Source organism: Cucumis sativus, chromosome 2 (assembly GCF_000004075.3).
Source record: "Cucumis sativus cultivar 9930 chromosome 2, Cucumber_9930_V3, whole genome shotgun sequence".
Taxonomy (NCBI): Eukaryota; Viridiplantae; Streptophyta; class Magnoliopsida; order Cucurbitales; family Cucurbitaceae; genus Cucumis; species Cucumis sativus.
This window is the reverse complement of record NC_026656.2, coordinates 22,566,247-22,582,926: the sequence shown is the minus strand read 5'-3', so window position 1 is coordinate 22,582,926 and position 16,680 is coordinate 22,566,247. Positions and strand designations below refer to the sequence as shown.

At 33.1% G+C, this 16,680-nt stretch overlaps 4 protein-coding genes across 5 annotated transcripts; 3 read left to right on the top strand and 1 right to left on the bottom strand.

The window, feature by feature from the left end:
• The first annotated feature begins 68 nt into the window (after positions 1-68).
• On the top strand, positions 69-2,683 carry LOC101213098 (peroxidase 51). Its single transcript, XM_004138746.3, has 3 exons — positions 69-301; positions 1,134-1,325; positions 1,964-2,683. The coding sequence occupies exons 1-3, from the start codon at positions 86-88 to the stop codon at positions 2,534-2,536; spliced, it is 981 nt and encodes a 326-aa protein (XP_004138794.3). The 5' UTR covers positions 69-85; the 3' UTR covers positions 2,537-2,683.
• Positions 2,684-4,401: 1,718 nt separating this feature from the next.
• LOC101213343 (peroxidase 55) lies at positions 4,402-6,127 on the top strand. Its single transcript, XM_011651657.2, has 3 exons — positions 4,402-4,646; positions 5,106-5,297; positions 5,380-6,127. Exons 1-3 carry the CDS (start codon positions 4,410-4,412, stop codon positions 5,941-5,943), a joined length of 993 nt encoding a protein of 330 aa, XP_011649959.2. The 5' UTR covers positions 4,402-4,409; the 3' UTR covers positions 5,944-6,127.
• A 2,220-nt stretch (positions 6,128-8,347) lies between these two features.
• LOC101213580 (peroxidase 51) lies at positions 8,348-11,049 on the top strand. The gene is made up of 3 exons (XM_004138748.3): positions 8,348-8,630; positions 9,316-9,507; positions 9,624-11,049. The coding sequence occupies exons 1-3, from the start codon at positions 8,403-8,405 to the stop codon at positions 10,197-10,199; spliced, it is 996 nt and encodes a 331-aa protein (XP_004138796.1). The 5' UTR covers positions 8,348-8,402; the 3' UTR covers positions 10,200-11,049.
• Positions 11,050-12,379: 1,330 nt separating this feature from the next.
• On the bottom strand, positions 12,380-15,662 carry LOC101211655 (protein NUCLEAR FUSION DEFECTIVE 4). Of its 2 annotated transcripts, none has more exons than XM_011651654.2 (3): positions 14,991-15,662; positions 13,350-14,284; positions 12,380-13,266 (listed from the first exon to the last, which is right to left on the bottom strand). In XM_011651654.2, exons 1-3 carry the CDS (start codon positions 15,324-15,326, stop codon positions 12,747-12,749), a joined length of 1,791 nt encoding a protein of 596 aa, XP_011649956.1. In that variant the 5' UTR covers positions 15,327-15,662; the 3' UTR covers positions 12,380-12,746. The 2 variants fall into 2 exon arrangements, with proteins under 2 accessions (XP_011649956.1, XP_031737124.1); XM_031881264.1 differs by lacking the exon at positions 14,991-15,662 and adding an exon at positions 14,460-14,588.
• Between the last annotated feature and the right edge of the window lie 1,018 nt (positions 15,663-16,680).

The following is a 16,680-nucleotide window of genomic DNA, read 5'->3' as shown; positions in this document are numbered from 1 at the left end:
AAATTATCTGTCTCTATAGCTCTCTCCTCTTCCATTGTCTCTATTTAAACCTACAAAAACTTGGGAAGCTTCACATTTTATATTAATGGCAGGCATGGCAATGCGAGTGGCGGTGTTGTCTTTGGCTCTGCTTTGCATGCTCATTGGCGTTGTCCATGCGCAGCTCTCCTTCAACTTCTACAATTCCTCCTGCCCAAATGTCGAACAAATCGTTCGCCAAGCCGTAAGCTTAAAGATTAACCAAACATTCGTTACCATTCCAGCAACTCTTAGGCTTTTCTTCCATGACTGCTTTGTTCAGGTAACTTATAGGATTTGCTTTCTTTATTCAAACAATTATGAGGTTAATTTATAAACTTAAACAGGTTTTGCGTGTTTCCTTTCATCCGCTTATATACATTTATATGCGAGTTTGGTTTGTTTATACTTAACTCAAATTACACTATTAAATATTATATGTTATGAACTAATTTCACAAATAAATACATGTACTATATTTTTTTAGAATTATTTTGAAATTATTAATTTTTTAGCTACCTCATGATTTCATTTTTTTGTATTAATTTTTTTTTGTGGACATTCAAATTTTAGAAAATACAAATATCTTGAAATGTAAATACATAATCATAGAAAAAATAATTGATTTCCAAGAACAAAATATAAATAAGATCAATAATTTTTCCGAGACAATATAATCTTCAACTAGACAAAACGATGTGCAGTTCGATTATTTTCTTCATATTTACCTTCATTTCACGAACCGAACAATCATATTATTCATTGGCGTTCTCATAATTTCTTTCACACATGTTAAGATCAAATAAATTTGGCTGAGAGAGAAACATTTGCAAATCCCTATATTTAAATGTATATGAATACATATTGAAAAAATATTCAAAGTATTTAAAAATAAAAAGAATCACCGAGAAAAAATATATAGTAAAAATTAATAGAAAAAATAGAATAAAAATAGATATTCGGGAGGAATTAGTAGTAAATTAAAAATTATTCTAAAATTTAGTTGCATTTGTTAATAGGTTCCTAAACCCTAGAATGGTAGTAATAAAGTAAATGTGTAGTAGATTAAAAATCTCATATTGGGTGGGTAATTGTGGGTTGTTGTGAAGTTGTAGGGATGTGATGCTTCGGTTATGATAGCGTCCGCAAGTGGTGATGCTGAAAAAGACTCAGAGGACAACTTGTCGTTGGCAGGAGATGGGTTTGATACTGTGATTAAGGCGAAGCAGGCTGTGGAAGCTCAATGTCCTGGAAAAGTATCGTGTGCAGATATTTTGGCCATTGCTGCAAGGGATGTCGTGGTTTTGGTTAGCTTTTCTAAACTCAACTATTTACACACTAAATTATTCAGAGTCTACCATAAGAATGATAGTTTGATTCCAATGGCATGTGTTATATATGAGTGATTTCAAAGGAGATTGTTTAGGACAAAGAAGCTTAGGTGTGAACTCTCAAATTTATTTTTTGTCTAAGGGACCAACAAAAATAAAGAATTAATAAGGTATGAAAGTGATGTTTTTTTTTTGCCTACTAGCACTTGCATGCACCCGATGACCAAGAAATCCTTACTTGAAATCCCTCCACCTACGAACCTATGCGTCATACCATCCCAAATCTTTGTGTTAAACACCTTAAAAATGCTTAAAAGATATCACTCTAAAAAAATTAATATTGTGAAAGTTTAATTCCTCTTTTTTACGTATTTTAGAAAAATTTATAAACATTAAATTGATAAATAAGCATATAAGTTGCTATAAAGACATAAATAACAACGGATAGCCACGAATTTAGTTGGGCTCTGGATGATTTTTGGCAACTTCAGTTTAGATTGAAACGTTATACTCATGTGTAATTGAGAGTGATTAAGAAATGTGTATTTTAACCATTTCCAAATGACTTTTAAAAATCTACTAATTTCTTGTGTAATTCAACTGATATTATATAGGCGGGAGGACAAAATTTTGCTGTGGAATTAGGACGACGAGATGGGCTAATCTCAAAAGCCTCATTGGTAGCTGGAAACTTACCGGGACCAAACTTCAACCTAAGCCAACTAAACACAATGTTTGCCAAAAATAACCTAACCCAAACCAACATGATCGCATTATCAGGAGCCCACACGGTTGGGTTCTCACACTGCAGCCGTTTCGCGAACCGTCTCTACAACTTCTCAGCCACTTCCAAAGTAGACCCTTCTCTGGATCCGAAGTACGCCAAGCAGCTCATGGGCGCATGCCCACAAGACGTGGACCCTAGAATCGCTGTGAACATGGACCCAGTAACCCCAAGGAAAATGGACAACGTGTATTACCAAAATCTTGTGAACCATAAGGGGCTTTTCACGTCGGACCAAGTGCTGTATACGGATCCATTGTCGCAAGCCACCGTGAGTGGGTTTGCGAATGATCGCAGTGGGTTCAATAATGCGTTTGGAGAGGCTATGGTTCAGCTTGGGAGAGTGGGGGTTAAGACGGGGGCTGCGGGTGAGATTAGAAAAGATTGTACTGCCTTTAATTAATATATGCTTCATAGGTTCATATCTTTTCTATTTCTCAACTATTATGTGTGTATTACTTACTTGGAGGTTGTAATTTCTCTACAACCAAACCTCAAGTATTGTCAAGGAAGGCTTATTGAATTACATGAGTGATTTTTCAAAAAATAACCCTAAACCCTAAACCAAAATCTAAATTGTTAACCAAACATACTCTAATGACTCCAAATTTGAAGCTTCCAACATTATATTGCTATGATATTGACTTTTAAAATCAAATCCATTTTTTTCAACAAGATAAACAGTAAAGCATCTTGTGAAATTAAGCTTCTCTAATTAAATAATATATCACCGACATTAACCTATAATAATTTTGTGCACAATACGTTTTGATTGATCACATGCATCACATAATTCCCTAGCTAATAATAAAAGTACTTATAACAAGAGTCGTATTAACTAAATTTTCACAAGTAACGTCTAACCTTCTAAATGTGAGATGATATGTGGACAAAAAAGAGTCATGTTAACTTTAAAACTTTAAAGACACATTTCTTATGCCCTTCAAATAATGTTGAAAATATAACTAATAGAAAACCTTCAAAATTTGATACATGAATTTGATTTGTAGTTTAATGTTAAATGAAAGTGATTGAAAAGTATTTGCAATGAAGACTTTAATTTCACTAAAATAAGCATGGCAGCTGGAATAATAATATGTAACAAATAATGTAGTTTTGAATAAAGTTGTTCTATTGCGGTTTGAAAGTGTCCATTTGGGGAAAATTTTATATATACATGTGGGAGTGCAAATGGATGAGTGTGAGAGGTTTACTTTCTTTTTCTCTCTTTTCTTTTCATGACTTGGGTGATCTTTCACCTAGGCCACGTTTGTCAAACCATAATAAAACTTAATATAATCATAACAAAATTTTATTGATGGATCAATGATAATGAACTTTAATTGTAAATATGTAAAATTTACTATTATTGTTATCGTCGTTAATACTCTATCTTTAAGGGTCAAGCAATATTAGTATCTATAATGATACCAATAAAAATGTCAAAATAAAAAAAAAAATTATCATGTAAACAATAACATTAGTCATAACAATATATAACAATTATGATTTTTGGATAAAATTTTAGAAGCTTTTAAATTTATCAAACATCGTAAGAAAGAGAGAGATTGAGGTTAACACACAAATTATATTATTTTCATTGTGAAGACTTTGCAGAGTATTTGATAAAATATTGGATGAAGAAAGCAATGCCACAAGTTATTTTAAGAAAATGAAAGAAACATATGACTTAATTAATTTGTATCATATCCATCTTCATAATAACAAACAATTAATATTATATTATAAGAGAACTACTTGCTTTCCTAATCGGAGTTGGAAATAAAAAATCATGTATAAATGAAATTGAAATAAAATCCACAACAAATTACCTCTTCTAGTTTTAATTTTGGATGAATATATGTATTTGATCCTTTTATAACAATCAACCTACTTTTAGTCTATAAATTTTTAAAATGATATTTTTAGTCTTGGAATTCTTAAAAATAAATTAAAAAAATTCTCGATGTATGTTGTTTTGTTAGATTGTGTAGCGTCAATATGATTGGATTGTGTATAAGAAGGCCAAGTAGGATCGGGAGGTGGATAGGGTTGAAATCAAATCATATATTAGCGTAAGCCAGAGGAAGGTGTTATGAGGTGGCGGTATTATTAATTACATGTAATATAAAAAATTATGACGTGGATATGGCCGAAGTTGACAAATTACAAAAAGAATGGGACACGTAAGCTGAAACGAGTACATTAGGACTTGGAATAAATGGGTGAGTGAAATGGTAATGGGTATAAAAAAGAATAGAGAGAGAGTGGAAAATATGGATGAATTTGGAGGAGGAAGAAGAAGAAGAAGAATGCGTTGGTTTTTGGTGTTCATCATTTTAATGGGGATTTTTGTAGAAATAGGTGAAGGGCAGTTGGTGAAAAACTTTTATAAGTCGACTTGTCCAAACGTGGAACAAATTGTGACACAAGCTGTTCGAAACAAGTTCTCTCAAACTATCATTACCATCTCTGCTACTCTCCGTCTCTTCTTCCATGATTGCTTTGTTGAGGTATTCATAACTCTATATATCATATACTTCTTAATATATATAGTTTAACCATCCTAAAAGTGAGAAAATGTTTAGTGTCTTCTACTTCTATATAACTAATTCTTTCTCATTTTAGTAAATGGTTGGCTACTTGTTTTAAACATTTTTTAGGTTAATCATAAGTTCCCTCTATTTTTAAAAGATTAGAAATCATTTTTGGTATTGGTTTTAGTATATTGAGATAAAATAATTTTTTTAAATCAAATTTGACCTTGATTTTTTATTTCATCCAACTATAGATTATACTATGTTGTTTTATAATTTATGTTATATGTTATGATTTCTCTATTCTTATTATATTAATTTCTTTGGAAAGAATTGTTTTGGTTTTGTTTGTTTGTTTGTTTTACTCATTATTTAGGGTTAGATTTATTAAATTTATGGATATTATGAATTGGTTGGGTTTCCTGGTGGCGGGAGGGATGTGATGCTTCCGTCATGATTGCATCGCCAACCGGAGACGCCGAGAAGGACGCTCAAGATAACCTTTCCCTCGCCGGAGATGGCTTCGACACCGTCGTCAAGGCTAAGCAAGCCGTCGAAGCCGCATGCCCCGGTCGAGTCTCTTGCGCCGACATTCTGGCTCTCGCCGCCAGAGACGTCGTCGTCCTCGTAAGTCTCTCCATCATATTCATGCATGGTCACGTACAGTTTCAATTAAATCCAAAATTAAACCCAATTCCCATCTCCACAGGCCGGAGGCCCAAATTTCAACGTCGAATTAGGACGTCGCGACGGTTTAATCTCGAAAGCCTCACGCGTCGACGGCAATTTACCATCCCCAAATTTCGACCTAAACTCACTGACCTCCATGTTCGCGAAACACGGGCTCTCCCAAACCGACATGATCGCCCTCTCGGGCGCCCACACAATCGGCGCCTCCCACTGTAACCGGTTCTCGGACCGACTCTTCTCTGATTCGGGTGTAGATCCGTCGCTAAACCCTGGTTACGCAGAAGAGCTGAAGCAAGCGTGCCCTCGGAATGTAGATCCAGGGGTGGTGGTGAAGCTGGATCCGACTACTCCGGACAGTTTCGACAATGCATATTACAGAAATCTGGTGGAGGGAAAAGGATTGTTTAGATCAGATGAGGTTCTGTTCACGAACTCGGCGTCGAAGGGGAGGGTGGTGGGGTTTGCGAATAACAAGGGGAAGTTTAATGGGGCGTTTGTGAAGGCTATGAGGAAGCTTGGGAGAGTGGGGGTTAAGACGGGGAAGGCTGGAGAGATAAGAAGAGATTGTACTGCTTTCAATTGATTCTTTCTAATCATCCTGGGGAACCTAAGCTTTGCTATGCCTTTCTTTGTCAATTACTTTATAAACCCACTCATTACCATCAAATACTCTCAAATTAATTTGTTACTTAACTAATTACCATGTTGTATACTTATATCGCACAACCTAATCGTAGTGATAATGAATGTTAAACAATTTTTAAGTACGACACTTTCTCAATGCTACTTTCATCTATCTAATAAAAATTATTTCACCTCTAAAACTTAGATTTTATTAATTGTGAATAGAGTACTAGACTTCAAGATGATCAAACAAAAATAGAGTTTCTAAACAACCAAAACTAATCTAAAGTTAATTTTTTTTTCTTGCCACTAGAAATTCAAAATCAAGGGAATTTATGTTGAAGTTAAACAAAACATGTAATTTTGTTTGTTGTTGATATGATAGAAGGTTGAATATAATCCACGTATATAATTAAATAGTTGGAGATGACAAACATTTTATTTAATTGGCCACACAATTCCACAAGAATATATTAATATACAAAATGGAATATATGTTTGTAAAGGGGCCAAAACAACACAAGTACTCTGTAAACTAACAGCTTCAGATTAAATTAATGAAGACTTGAAAACAACATTGGTTGAACATATATATATATATATTATGGAGCAGTTGGATAACTTATTGATTTCAAATTTAAGAAGTTACGTGGGAGACTTTAATTTTAAATACTTTGTTCTCAAATTTGTCCTTTTAGGGGTTCAATAAGAAAGATCCAATAAAAAAAATTGAAAGTTTTTTAAACATTGTCAATCGTCATCAAACGAACAAATTAATCGACAGTGGTACTTACTTTTGCTACTAAATATGCTAGCCAATTGATACTAACTTTAGGCGTTGGACTTAGATTGAGTTCATATTAGACTTAGATCAAACTTTAAATTTTGGGTAATTTATTTGTTTGATTGATATTCTATGGAAAACAAGAAGCTATTAAAATGTTTTTTTCATTTTTTTTTTGAAAATTTAACATTATATATGATTAAACAAACAATATATATTATAAGTAGGGAAGAAGTTTGTTAGTGGGTATTGATTTCTTAATAGTAAGTGTTTTGAATATTTGGTATATCCCAAGTTGGGTGGGTAGTAAATTAAATTGTAATATATATATATATATATATGATCAAAATTTTCTATTTCTTACCACTTCTAACATTGACTTTAGTTTCAATTGAGAAAATTAATATAGGCTTCATGAGCACAAAACTTGAATAATATATAATAATAATATCATTTTCATCCATCCTTGGAAGGAAAGGAATAGTGTATGTTATTTAGTAAATCAATAAAAACAAATTAAAATTTCAATTTCACGTGTGAATGAATGATTCTTCAATAATATAAAGCAGACTTTTCTTTGAGGAAAAATGGAACATTTTCTTGACAAAATTAGTATAAAAATAATGGAAATCCAACTTACAATATTAGAATAATGTTAAATTTAAACAATCTAATAGAAATTATAAGATAAAGAGTGAGTAAAAAGAAGAAAATTAATCATTGAAATAAAGAGATTTTCTATATTCTAACCTTTTTCTCTTAAATTTGTATAGGTTAAAGAAGGGTTATGAGAATGTAAAACGATAATAAATATTTTTTTTAAAAAATTTTACTTTTAATAATAACAATAATAACAAATTAATCATTTTAATTTTAATACGTCACAAGGAATGCTTTGTTTCTTTTTTTTTTTTAAAAAAAGAGTTATGTTTAAAAACAAATAATATTATTGTAAATTTAAGACTTAAACGAAAAATATGTCAAGGCTATAGTCTTCCGTTAAGTCTTTACAAGAGAAGCTTTTGTCGACTGACGACAACAAATAACATGCTCATGGCGAATTACATATATATTTCACTTGCACTAATCATTTATTCACACCACAAGGACACATATATATTTCACTTGCACTAAACATGACGAATTACAACAACCGTATTTAAGACCCTTCCCTCAACTAAATTAACAAATTTTAAAAAAAAATCATTTTCTAATGTAAAATTGTATCTTCTCCACAAAAATTAGTAGCTTTAGACTCGTTAGTATATTATTACACAAAACTCATTTGCTAGAGATATAAGAACACCACAACCGAACGAAAGTAACACACGATCACAAGTCTCCTAATGATTTTGAATAACTAACCAAGTGATAAACAAACCGAGTCATCCCAATTGTAAATTTGATTATCCTTATTATTAACCTAATACCAATTCTCAATTGACCCCAACAACTCAAACGTCATGTTGATTTACTTACTTTCTCATTGGAAAAATAAGAAAAAGCCATCGTTTCTTCTTCTTCTTCCATACTTTTCTTCACCCAAATCCCATATTAAGTTTTGAATAAATAGGCAATCCATATATATAATAATTGCCGAAGTAAACAAACTGTATATAGATTATTAAGGAAAAATGGGATTGAGGTTTCTTTGGAAAGGTTTGGTTTTAGCAGTGGTTGTTGCGTGGGCGGCGACGGGGACGGTGAAGAGAGGGGAGGCGCAATTAGTTGAAAATTTCTATGGCTCAAATTGCCCAAACTTAGAGCAAATCGTTACGCAATCTGTTCAAACCAAATTTGCTCAAACTTTTGTTACAATTCCCGCAACTTTGAGACTCTTCTTCCATGATTGCTTTGTCGAGGTATTACTTCTTCTTCTTTCTTCTTATTGATGCTTTTTAAAAATTAAATTTTAGGCGAGATATATCCTAATGTAAATGATGTTTTTCACATAAAATGTCTATATCTGTTTCTAAATCAAAGTTTTTTTTCGTAGTACTATCAAGATATCATATTCTCTTTGTTCACGTTATAAATTTGTTTTCATTTATGTCAGTGAACAAAAAGGAGAGTTTGATTCTTTTTCGTGATACAAAATTATATAAACAATTGTTTGAAAGTTTGAACTTTGTACGACTTTGAAAGTATGGTTAGTTTTTTTTTTAATATTAGAATATTGGTGTGGTTCATAATCAAGTAAATTGAGCAAAAGAGAAGAAATTTTAGTGATACCAACTTATTTAGCAAAAGAGAAGAAATTTTAGTCAGAAACCAACTTATTTAGTAAAGTACCTAAACAATTTGACTTGGAGGAGTTGGAGCTAACCAAATAAGAACAAACTTCTTACTTTTATGTATAACTATATATGTTGAAAAACTTGCACCTTTGGTTATCTTTCATCTCACTCCACATTTTCACACATTTGATTGAGGGTTGGGGGGTTTTCTTTGAAGTACAAACTAGTTTTCAGATAGTTGATATAGTAAAGAGGTCGATAACAGTAATTTGAATTTTACTTTGTTTTCTTTTGAATGGAATGTGTGTAGGGATGCGATGCTTCAGTGTTGATAGCTTCTCTAAATGGAGATGCAGAGAAAGATGCAAAAGACAATCTTTCATTAGCGGGAGATGGATTTGACACCGTTGTTAAAGCAAAGCAAGCTGTTGAAAATGTTTGTCCTGGTCTCGTTTCTTGTGCTGACATCTTGGCTCTTGCAACTAGAGATGTTGTTAACTTGGTAGGTAACAAGTAACATGCATCGTCCTATATTTGAAATGTTGTTTAAAATATGTTGATTTGATATTTTGTTTATATCAATACAAATATCTAAAAGTCATTGTTCTTGTGTTTCAGGCAGGAGGTCCACAATATAGTGTGGAACTTGGACGTAGAGATGGGCTTATTTCTCAAGCATCTCGAGTGGCAGGAAACCTACCAGAACCATTCTTCGATCTGAACCAACTAACAAACATGTTTGCCGCCCACAACCTAACCCTAATCGATATGATCGCCCTTTCTGGAGCCCACACCCAGGGATTCTCCCACTGTGACCGTTTCGCAAATCGCCTTTACTCATTTTCACCTTCTTCTCCAACGGACCCATCGTTGGACCCCGAGTACGCACGGCAGCTAATGGATGCTTGTCCGCAGAATGTGGATCCCAGTGTGGCCATCAACATGGACCCTATAACTCCTCAGACCTTTGACAACGTTTATTATCAAAACCTCATCTCTGGCAAAGGCTTATTCACTTCCGATCAGATTCTGTTTACCGAGTCTGAATCACAACCAACAGTTAGTAGTTTTGCCACCAATGGAGCAGAGTTTAATGCAGCGTTTATCACAGCCATGACCAAGTTAGGTCGAGTTGGGGTTAAGACCGGTAATGATGGTGAAATTCGAAGGGATTGCACTGCCTTTAATTCCTAATACATGTTATATATCAACACAGAGAAGTATACGTTAATATTGTGGCCTTTAATTTATATATATATAACTTTCAATTGCTTGTCCTTTGCATGGAATTTGTTTGAACAAAAAATAAACAATGATATGATATAAATAACTAATTAATTTATGTTGTTTGTTTAGTTTAGCCACATGAACTTTTTGATCTCGATCCATACCTAAACAAGATGATTGAAGTATTCTTGGATTTGTAAGTTAATTTAGTTTGTTAAATTGGCACTTGAATCTCGTCCTTGTTGGACTTCAATATGGTTCTTATAATAATCTTGATCTCTGCCTGTGTACTCTTTGATATGGTATCAATGTACTATGAGTTGGCTTGTTTAAGAGACATTTGTACTAATTTGACGTAATTATATACTTAAATGCTCAAAAAGAAGTAATCAAGTGTCTCACCTTTAGCTACGTTTTTACATATGACGACAATAGTGTCCAAGGATATGTTTGGTGCTTGAGATTGGCCAAGGGGCAATTTGAACATGGCTCATTGATTATTTTGCAATTGTTATATTCATTTGCTTAGCTAGGGTCGATTTAAACATTGAGACATTTGACATCTTTTTTTGGAATCTGTGTTTTTCTATGCCTATTTCTTGATATGTTGTGTGAGTTTAAACCTATTTGTAAAGTACTTTAGGTCTTATATCTTGAAAACTCTAAAGATGTAACTTTTAACTATATATAACCAATCAAAAGTATTATAGACCACTACTTTGGGCATTGCCTAAACCCTAAAGAAACCTATACCAAGAGTTTAATAATTACGCTTCTCATTACTCATCTATGAACCTTTTTACATTTGTTTTTCCAATCATGTGTTTTATGAACTATATATGTAATGGTGTAAATTTATTAAATTTTGAACCACTTATGATATTTGTAACATCTTCTAATGAATTAGAACTCAAAAGTAGGATTAGGTTAAATTGTTCTAATCCATTGTTTAACTAGTAATTATTGTTAAAGTTTGAAGGAGAAAAATAAACATATTTAAAAAAATGCAAACATTATAGATCTGTTTTAAATTAATTAGATATGACAATTATGTGTAACATCTTCTTTGGAAATCACATGTTTGTCTAAAGAAAAAGCCAAAATATAAAACTAGTTTTTTCTTAACATATATAATTAATTAGAAAACATCAAAATAATAATCATCTATTGATTTACCTTACTTATATACAAATCTATACATGTTTTTATTTTCTAATAATCCTTCATTTATAATCACATGTGATGGTATCCTTCAACTACTTGAAAAATATGCAATAATAAACAACTTGGACCCAATTACCCAAAAAGAAAGCCTCACGTTTTCAACATTGTCTTTCCCCCAACCCCACATTCTTTATTAATACTCATTCATGCATTGTTGTATTCAACTACATTACTTAACAACCAAAATTAATTAAACAACTATATTTATTTGAAAATAATGAATTGTTTTTTTACTAATTTGAAAATTTTTATTAGAAAATTTCATCCAATCATAAAAATATTCACAAAAAAAAAAAAAAACTCATAACACCCATTTTTTTATTTTATAAGAGTAATTATAATTAGTGGTAATTTTATGAATAATAATTAAGTATATAACAACATTTTAAAAGAAATTGCAAATATAGCAAAATCTATCAACCATAAAAGTTTATCACTCAAAAACCAGATAGATTTTGCTATATTTATAAAAAATTTAAAAGATTAATATATATTTACTTATATTACTTCTTTTGAATCTAATTTCTATAATGGTCCCATTCCCATTTATATCAAAATTTTCATAAAATAAAAACTTCAACTTCCATATTTCTATGGATATGGACATTTTAAAAGCATCTTCATTCATATTCATATTAATTAAAGAGAACATATATTATATTATGTTTCTTCAACGACCCTTTCTCATTTTTATCATTCAAATCATAAAAATTTCAACTCCAAAACTTCCAATTGCTTCTACCCACCTCAGCTGAAAATTATGTTATTAGAAATTCTATTAAAGTATATTACAACAACAAAATATATATATATATATATATATATATATATATTATATATGGTTCTCCAATAAATATTGAAAAAATCACAATTATACAAAGCCTATCCATGACTATCTAAAGAGAGAATACAACAAAAAAATATAAAATAAAATAAATAAATAGCATACATTTTCTTTTTATTCAATGATCAATAATGGTGAATCTTAAATATCAAATATTTCACAACAATTATATTTCATACAATTTTTTTCTTTCCGGTGGAAGATTGGACATGAAGGTGTATGTATGATCTTCTTCCACCCAACTTCATTCTCCAACACACAGGCAAAAAAGCTTCTTCATACCAAAAAAGGGTGAATTGTAACAGTGAAAGCAAGTCGATTTCGAGTCCTTGGCTCTTGGAAAATGCTTCTTTCAAAGTCCATCATCCGAGCAAAAAATTCAACTCGATCTCTAAATAACGAACACGCAAAACGGTAGCACAATTGATATGAGACTTGAAACCACTCTATGAAAGTGTTGATGTACGAGATTTTCCATAGAGGTTGTGGTAAACACCCTTTGTCCGGTGCACCAAAATTAAACTTAATATCGCTGCAATCGCGCAGAATCCACCCATTATCATACAAGTTAAAAAGAAGCATATGGCGCCCTCGCACTTGTGCGGTCCCTCTGTGTAAAGTCTGGTGAACCAAAATGACGAGGAGCTTTGGAACTGTGTGAGATGATTACGAGCTTGCTTCTCGGCTTCACTATCATATATACTGCTCGCGATTAAGCCAGAAAATACCAAAGATCCCATAGGAGTTGAGAGAGTGATGAAGTTGTACAAAGCGCCAAACTTTTTCAACCCAAACAATTCGGAGGCAGTAGCAGGTACAATGGCCCAGTGAGCCCCGTACCCGAGCCCCGTTATGAGAGTGCCAATGTACATTGCCCCGGGCCATCCCATACCGATGAAGACATGTCCAAATATCATAAGGACTTGCGCAATCGTCATTGCTATGGGTCTTGGATAAGCAAAATCTCTGTTGAAGAAAATGACAGTAAGATATAATTGAACAAAAGTTTTATTTACTGGCGTTCAGACAACTAAAACAAACTTTTGTACCTCACAACAATCTCAGATAGATATCCACCACCCACACGGCCGAGAAAGTTCCATATGCTGATCAGGGATACAAAGATATGTGTATTATCGTAACCTAAAGACTGGCTCATCTGTCCGAGGTTATCGATCACGGTCAATCCAGTTCCAGAACCAAGAAGATGGGAGGAAAATATAAGCCAAAAGTCTGCTTTGATTAAAGCTTGACCCAAAGTGAAGTCTTCCCCTCGACGTGGACCCTTCCTCCTCTTGACTCTTACTGCTCCTTCTGCGGCTGCTTGCAATAGTTTTGCTTGCAACTGAGCAATGCGTTTTTGTCTCTCTGATGCAGGAAGTAAGTCCTCTCCCTCGGATTTTTCATCTTCCACCTCACTAAATATCACTTCATTACCATCTGGCTCAGTTCTAGCAGGTTCCTCTTTCTCAGACGGTGGCAAGAGAGCCTCTTGCTCAGCATATGTTGTTGCCTCCGAGCTAAGAGTCAATGACACGGGAATAAAAAAGGGCGTAAGAAGGATGACAAACATAACCACAGTAAATATGGTTATCACAATGGGGCTCAAGGTAACAAGATCCTCAATAAGCATGACTCCCATCAAATATGCAGCCAAAAGGAGGCAGACACCATAAACACTAGTAAAGCTCATGCCATCGGACGGCCTTACTTGTCGATGACCGGCAACAGGTCTGATAAAAAACATCACACCAATAGCCACCAGTGCAGGGCCTACTGCAACCATAAATATAAGATTGGCTGATTCAGGAGAATGGAAGATTGCATATGTCTGAGTCAAAATAGCACCACTTAAACCAGCAAAGCCTTTCAGAATCCCGACCACAGGGCCTCTGCTTTTCGGGAAGTTTTGTACACAAGAAACCAAAGAAACTGTATTGAAGTATGTCTCCCCATTCGTTCCAATAAATACAAGAGCGCACATCTGCAAAATGGTATCCATACTTAACTAAACAAAAATGGTAAAAGAAGAAAATAGCTCAACAGTTTGTTCTTCAAACTTTAATTGGTTAGAGTGGTTTGGTTACAGCCATTCGTGCATCTCACCCCTCATTTCCTTTGACTATAGAGTAAAAAGGCTAGAAGATGATGCATTTTACCAATCTTAATGAACAGGTTGGGAAGGATTGATTCTGGAACTTCCAAAAGGACTTTTCAATAGCCTCAACCAAACTATATATTCAGCAGATCTGTTTGTAAAGTACTATCCACAACAAACAGTTCTGCATCCATGAAATATTCCATAAAAATGCTTCTATAGTCGTAGAAACAAATTATCAAACAGTTAATCTGAATCCCGCTGCATTTTGCTACAACACAACTTAGACTAACCATTCTGAGAAAATTCTAAGACAAGTAGCAAACTATCTTTAATCTAACTATCCTCATTAAGGCTAACCACGAAAGAATCATCTCCCCATCCCCAGATTCACTTTTGAAGCCAACAACAGATTCCAACTCGTTGACCGCTAATCACTATGCAACTTTTGAAATTAGTTCGCAAAAGCAAAACATCTTAATCAGAAGCCATTCAATCAAGATTTGAATATGGATATGTTATTAGAAACATCTAAAGACAAAGATCAAAACTCAAATAGAGAGCATTAAAAGATAAAGAGCAAAAAACTTACAGCCCAGAGAGGCAAAACGGGAGCTCGACCAGTGACGATGAGCCAAACCCAACCATACCCAACAAAGTTATGGATAGCACCGACCAAGAGACTTCCCCAAAAGGGCAATATCTCCGTTAACGTTGCAGCCAAAAAGCCAACGCTATCGCCAAGATCCTTAGCGACACCAAGACGAGAAATTTGTCTCTGATTGTAACTCAAATTGGTTTTGATTATCGGCGATATACTTCCAAAAAGATATCCAATTCCAGCCCAAGATTGAAGCCATATTGCAGCAACAAAAACCAACCATCTATTGTTGATAAAGGCAACAAGTTTGTCATTCCACCGACCCATCAATGCCCAGAAACAGAAATCTCCCTGGGTTCTGCGTGCTTAAAGAAAATAAGCAAAATTAGATAATCAAAACGAAATGGGGTTGCCTCTAAAAGGGAATTGGGAGAAATGGGTGGGACAAAACACAGCGCAGGAGGTGAGAAATGGGAATGATAACGTGGGGTCGATTGATAGGAAATGGGGTGGCAAAATAAAAATGGTTGTTTATGATAATTAATTAGAAAAATCTCCATCATAGCGGTTGGCGATTCATCACTGCCCTGCGTTCTGTTATGCACGATACACAAGAAAGTAGGAGTTGGGATATGGCTATGGGTGTGGCCTGTGGTGGCTATGGCGATTCGAATTAGAAGACGACAACTAAGCAAAATTAATTAAAGGAAAATCATCTTCTTCCTTCAAGAGTTATTACTATTTTGATTTTATTCCATTTGGGAATCCAATGGTGATCCAACTCCAAACGTTTTTTCCTTTTGAAGTTTAATTGTAGAGTTTGTGGGTAAAGTTTTCCATTCATACTCTTTTTTCCATTTCTCGGTCTCTCCATAGAAAAATCGTTTATTTGTAGTTCTCGGTCTCTAAATATTGAAGTTGCAAAAAATAGCTTAAAACTCAGTTCTCTTTAAGTTGGAGTTGCTAACAATAACAACAATTTTCACACCATCATTTAAAGCTTTTGAACTAGAGTTCCCCTCGAAAGAATGGCTAACAATGATGTACGTCTTCAAACATCAAACAAATATGAAGGAAAATTCGAGAGGAAATTGGAGCAAAAATATTAGAAAGGGATTAACAATTGCAAGACTCCTAAAATTCACTCCCCTTAATAGAATCATAAATATTATTGTTAATGTGAATAGAATATAAAATCTGCATGTCAATAAATGTCAGAAATATAGATTTAATCGTTTCAATAAATTCTTTTTAAAGTATCAAAATGAATGACAAGAAACATAATTTCTAAATAAATCTGAAATTATTATTATTATTATTATTTATATACCACAATACTTTTTATATTTTGTTGAATTTTGTATGAATATAGTGAAAATTTTAATTTGAACATCCATATTAATATTGAAATAGATTAGTATTAAAGTTATTGGCTTAGAATAAATATTTTCCCAAAAGTACAATTCAAGACGTGCCAAACTCAATACACAAAAGATTTCTATGTTTTAACTTTTCATAATGTGTCACGTTGTGCTTTTTATTTTATATTTTTCCTCTAATTCTTGGGGTGACAATTATGACACACAATTGAATTAAGGTCAATTGATTTTATTTATTTTATTAGAAAAATTCACTTCATTATTTAGAAGGATTTAAATTTCAAAATATATGGCATTTTTTT

Excerpts from the sequence above, each read along its gene's own strand:
- LOC101211655 (XM_011651654.2), bottom strand. The coding sequence starts at position 15,326 with ATGGGTCGGTGGAATGACAAACTTGTTGCCTTTATCAACAATAGATGG. Across the intron at positions 14,285-14,990 it reads CCGTTTTGCCTCTCTGGGCT|ATGTGCGCTCTTGTATTTAT; the intron begins GTAAGTTTTTTG and ends ACCATTTTGCAG. Across the intron at positions 13,267-13,349 it reads CTATCTGAGATTGTTGTGAG|AGATTTTGCTTATCCAAGAC; the intron begins GTACAAAAGTTT and ends TTTCTTCAACAG.
- LOC101213343 (XM_011651657.2), top strand. The coding sequence starts at position 4,410 with ATGGATGAATTTGGAGGAGGAAGAAGAAGAAGAAGAATGCGTTGGTTT. Across the intron at positions 4,647-5,105 it reads TCCATGATTGCTTTGTTGAG|GGATGTGATGCTTCCGTCAT; the intron begins GTATTCATAACT and ends TGGTGGCGGGAG. Across the intron at positions 5,298-5,379 it reads CCAGAGACGTCGTCGTCCTC|GCCGGAGGCCCAAATTTCAA; the intron begins GTAAGTCTCTCC and ends CCATCTCCACAG.
- LOC101213098 (XM_004138746.3), top strand. The coding sequence starts at position 86 with ATGGCAGGCATGGCAATGCGAGTGGCGGTGTTGTCTTTGGCTCTGCTT. Across the intron at positions 302-1,133 it reads TCCATGACTGCTTTGTTCAG|GGATGTGATGCTTCGGTTAT; the intron begins GTAACTTATAGG and ends GTGAAGTTGTAG. Across the intron at positions 1,326-1,963 it reads CAAGGGATGTCGTGGTTTTG|GCGGGAGGACAAAATTTTGC; the intron begins GTTAGCTTTTCT and ends GATATTATATAG.
- LOC101213580 (XM_004138748.3), top strand. The coding sequence starts at position 8,403 with ATGGGATTGAGGTTTCTTTGGAAAGGTTTGGTTTTAGCAGTGGTTGTT. Across the intron at positions 8,631-9,315 it reads TCCATGATTGCTTTGTCGAG|GGATGCGATGCTTCAGTGTT; the intron begins GTATTACTTCTT and ends GAATGTGTGTAG. Across the intron at positions 9,508-9,623 it reads CTAGAGATGTTGTTAACTTG|GCAGGAGGTCCACAATATAG; the intron begins GTAGGTAACAAG and ends CTTGTGTTTCAG.